This window comes from Arachis hypogaea, chromosome 15 (genome assembly GCF_003086295.3).
Source record: "Arachis hypogaea cultivar Tifrunner chromosome 15, arahy.Tifrunner.gnm2.J5K5, whole genome shotgun sequence".
Taxonomy (NCBI): Eukaryota; Viridiplantae; Streptophyta; class Magnoliopsida; order Fabales; family Fabaceae; genus Arachis; species Arachis hypogaea.
Window position 1 is genome coordinate 37,565,255 of NC_092050.1, and position 4,234 is coordinate 37,569,488.

Below are 4,234 nucleotides of genomic sequence, written 5' to 3' on the forward strand. Positions count from 1 at the left end.
ATTGAATGAGACTTTCCATAACTTTATAATTCTTGCCTTTATTTTCCAAACTTTTTCATCACATAATCTACCATAAGTAATACTATTGATAGAATCGTAGCTAGCAGCCATTGGGTATGAAAAATAAAATAAAAAAAAATAATGTCTGAATTATGAATTCTCTAAATGATAAATAATTGTAAAAATTTACTATATATATATATATATATATATATATATATATATATATATATATATATATATATACGGTAATAAAGCCAATATTTTTAATAGATACTTGCTACAATTAGGTAAAAATTATGCCATTATATTTTATTAACCTTTATGATTAATTCAATGGAAATACTTACTCCATATATATGTTATCTACATTAATTATATGCCAATATTTTTAGGAAAGAGCTAAAAGAGGAGATATATAAATATATATAATATTATTGCTATATAGGAAACAGATATAAATCACTACGTTCTTTTTTATTATATTATATAACTTAAAATTATAGTATCATGTTATTATTAATTGTAGATATTTGCTACAATTATATCAAATTTAATTATGACTCTAAATAAATAAAATATATAACAATCAATATTATTTTTTTTACATTCAATATTTTCTGTAAATATAAAAAGTTAAATAATTAATGAATAAAAATAGGAGTAAAAAATAAAACATATTAATTAAAATTTAATTTGTTAAATAATTAATTTTGTGTCCATGCAATATAATTTCACAAAAATGTTATGAATCGCAGCCTTTTTATACCATAAAAGAAATACTATATGTAGTTTTTAATAGATAAAAATAATTATAAAAATTAATTATTAATATTGATATCCATCACAATTTATTATTGATACTTTAATCATTTTTAAAATATGTTTTACTTTTTTAAAATACAATGCATATACCATCTATACCTTTTCTATTATTATTATTATCTACTAATTGATATCAAATTAAATGAGTCATCATTAATGTGTGCACCAACTATCTACTAATTAATAAAATTATTGCACATGAATGAGAATTAGAACCATAGTTGTAAGAACCGGACCGGTAATCGAACCGGTCAGGTTACTGGTTCACTGGTTTATTGGTTCAACCGATAAACCGCTGGTTGAACCGGTAAAACCGGTTTCACATGAATAAAAAATATAAAATATTAAAAATATTCATAAACTTAATAAATTCAAAATACATATCGTTAGTTCTTCACCAACATTTTAAAAACAACAAAGTTTCAAAGTCTAAATATAACTAATACAAAGATAAACATGAAAGTTGTTAGTACTAGTACATTAGTATCTTAATTAAACACAATATGGATAACAATTCATAAACTAAATCCAAGGAGTGATTTCGAAGTCGGCAAGTTGCTCTTCATCTGACAAATGTGGAGCTACATCCTGATTGGTTTCATTTTGATTTGCATTTTCCACAGAATTATTAGCTCCATCATCCTCCCGATCATCTTCCAAATCCAATTGATCTAGCATTATAGATAATGTTTCACAAATCAAGATAAAAAATAATATAAAACATGTTATAAGACATACAAAAATCATAGTTGATCAAAATTCATAAATAAATAAAAGCATACCTAAATCATCTAAAGGTGATTGAAGAGACATATTTGCAAGATCATTTCGTAAAGCATCAATTTCTTCAGGAGTTAAAAATGGTGATGAATCTTCTAGTATCCATTCTGAATGATCCTCAAATGCATCAAGACAAATTGGATCATAAACTTGGTTTCTCATTTGGTTCCTATGTTATCAATATATTTCGTTACTCATGTGATGATTAAGATTTTAAAATAATGCTTTCAACTTAAAACAATCAAGAAAGTACCTTTGTTGTAACCTTAAGTTGTAATGAACATAAACAAGATCATTAAGTTTTTGATGCTCTAACAGATTCCTCTTCTTTGAGTGAATGTGTTCAAAAATACTCCAGTTACGCTCACAACCTGAAGAGCTACAAGTCTGGCTTAAAACACGAATAGCCAACTTTTGCAAATTTGGTGCTCCACAACCATAAGATTTCCACCATTGATCTTAACATAAAAAATAGATAAATAATTTATCACAATCATAAAAATCACATAATAAATACATCACAATAGTAAAAGACCAAATTTATGAAGAAATTTCACCTGGCATAACAGTGGTTCGTTCATGTATTGCAGAGGGTCTTCCAAAATCTTTCTCAGCATTCTTAAAGATCCTCTTCTCACTTGTCAGCTTAGAATTCAATACATGATCATCATAAGCATATTTCTCAATGACATCCAACAAGCCAGAAATCGTTTCTTTGTGCTTTTCAAATTCTCCAGCATTAAATCGAAAAGCTGGATTTAACCAATAACCAGCGGCATGAAGATTTTTCTTAAGTTGTGCATCCCAACGGGTATCCAAAATCTTCAAATAAGGATCAACAACCTTCTTTCTTTTCTGAAACCTCCTCACCATTTCTTCTCTAGCCTTATAAATAGCTTGATAAAGATAACCCATGGCAGGTCTGTCTTCACTATCCACAATACGTAAAACATGAACAAGTGGCGAGGTAAGCTTAACAATATCAGTGCATTGACTCCAAAATTTAGAATCCAAGACTTGATCCAAAAATTTCTTAGCTTTGGCTTCTTTGGAGTAAGCTGAGCTTGTAAATTCTTTAGAAGTCACCATAGCTCTCAAAGGATCCTTTTGAGCTAACATATTTTGCAAAGCAATGAAATTAGTAGCAAACCGAGTTGGAGCTGGACGAAGTATTTCCTGCCCACCTGTAAACTTTCTCATCAAGAACAGTGGATAGCAATGATTATAGATATACTTAGTGATCAGTAAAGCTTGTGACACAGTTTGACTCACTTCTTGCAACTTCCCAATATCTTGAAACATCAGATTAACACAATGAGCTGCACAAGGGGACCAATACAATTTAGGAAACTCAGCCTCCAACAATCTTTCCGCAGCAACATAGTTTGCAGCATTGTCCGTTACAATATGCACAACATTCTCAGGACCAACAAACAATACAACATCCCTAAACAACTTAAACAAATTTTCAGCAGTTTTTGAGATATTAGAAGCATCAACTGACTTTAGAAAAACAGTTCCTTTAGGACAATAAACTAAAAAATTAATCAAAGTACGCCTACAACGATCAGTCCATCCATCGGCCATAATAGTGCATCCAGTTTGCTTCCAAATCTCACGATAACCATCAATCATTTTCCTCACATCCTCAACTAATTTACTCAACAAATACCCACAGACTCTTGGATAACTTGGCCCTTTATACCCTGCACCCATGCTTGCAATAGCATCAATCATTGGCTGATAGTAAGCTGAATTAACCGCATTAAATGGAACAGAGGCATCCACCATCCATTTCGCAATAGCAATATCACACTTCTCCACAATTTCTTTGCTTTGAAGAACGCTTTTGATAGTTGATTGACCTCCGGGTGTTGTTGCCGATGGAAAATAGGATTGTAAACCTTTGACTTATTTTCCTTTTCTAGAGATAGGTGTTGGAACCCTGGATTTTTGTTGTTGTTGCATCTCATTACGTTCGATCTCGTCAAATTCTCTTTCAACATCATCACAAGCATTATAACTTTCGGCATATTGTTCTTGAGTTTTTCTTTTCTTGCTTCGAAGCTCTTCAATACTTTCATGGAATTGGTGTCTCACTACAGCTGGCACCTTTCGACAAGCCTCAACATCTCCTCCTTTTCTAGCCAAATGAAGCTTAAACCGATGAATTCCTCCACCCCTAATAAGCTTCTCACAATATATGCATAGCAGAATTGTTTTTCAGACTCCACAACTTGTTTACAATGACCCCATGCAGGATCATTTTTTGCTCTATTATTGTTTTTTTGGGTTCCGATTGATGCATCAGCAGTTGATCCTTGTTCTTGCGAAGATGGTGTTTCTGATGGTGTATTCGCAGAAGACATTCTAAAAGAATATGGAGTAGCAAAACCGAAAAATTATAAAACAATAACAATCCTAAATTCCCTAGTTCCTATCCTATTCAGCAAGACAGCAACCTTAAATGCTTAAAAAGTTAAATTCCCTATTCAGCAAGACAAACATATTCATATTTCATAGATTCAAATCAAGCATATAATTCAACAGTTTCATATTTCCGGTACAAATCAACAAAACAACAAATTTACAACTTACAAGTCAGCAAGGATATTCAGCTTAACAATTT

At 30.7% G+C, this 4,234-nt stretch overlaps 1 protein-coding gene across 1 annotated transcript; it reads right to left on the reverse strand.

Moving 5' to 3' along the window:
* Positions 1–1,347: 1,347 nt before the first annotated feature.
* LOC112748323 (uncharacterized) lies at positions 1,348–3,396 on the reverse strand. Its single transcript, XM_025796542.2, has 4 exons — positions 2,163–3,396; positions 1,859–2,063; positions 1,608–1,774; positions 1,348–1,496 (listed from the first exon to the last, which is right to left on the reverse strand). The coding sequence occupies exons 1-4, from the start codon at positions 3,394–3,396 to the stop codon at positions 1,348–1,350; spliced, it is 1,755 nt and encodes a 584-aa protein (XP_025652327.2).
* Between the last annotated feature and the right edge of the window lie 838 nt (positions 3,397–4,234).

Bases quoted from the DNA above. Each gene is read 5' to 3' on its own strand.
- LOC112748323 (XM_025796542.2), bottom strand. From the start codon at position 3,396: ATGGTGGATGCCTCTGTTCCATTTAATGCGGTTAATTCAGCTTACTAT. The intron at 2,064-2,162 runs GTGAAATTTCTT...TTTTATGTTAAG, and splicing joins ACGAACCACTGTTATGCCAG to ATCAATGGTGGAAATCTTAT. The intron at 1,497-1,607 runs GTATGCTTTTAT...CTATAATGCTAG, and splicing joins ATCACCTTTAGATGATTTAG to ATCAATTGGATTTGGAAGAT.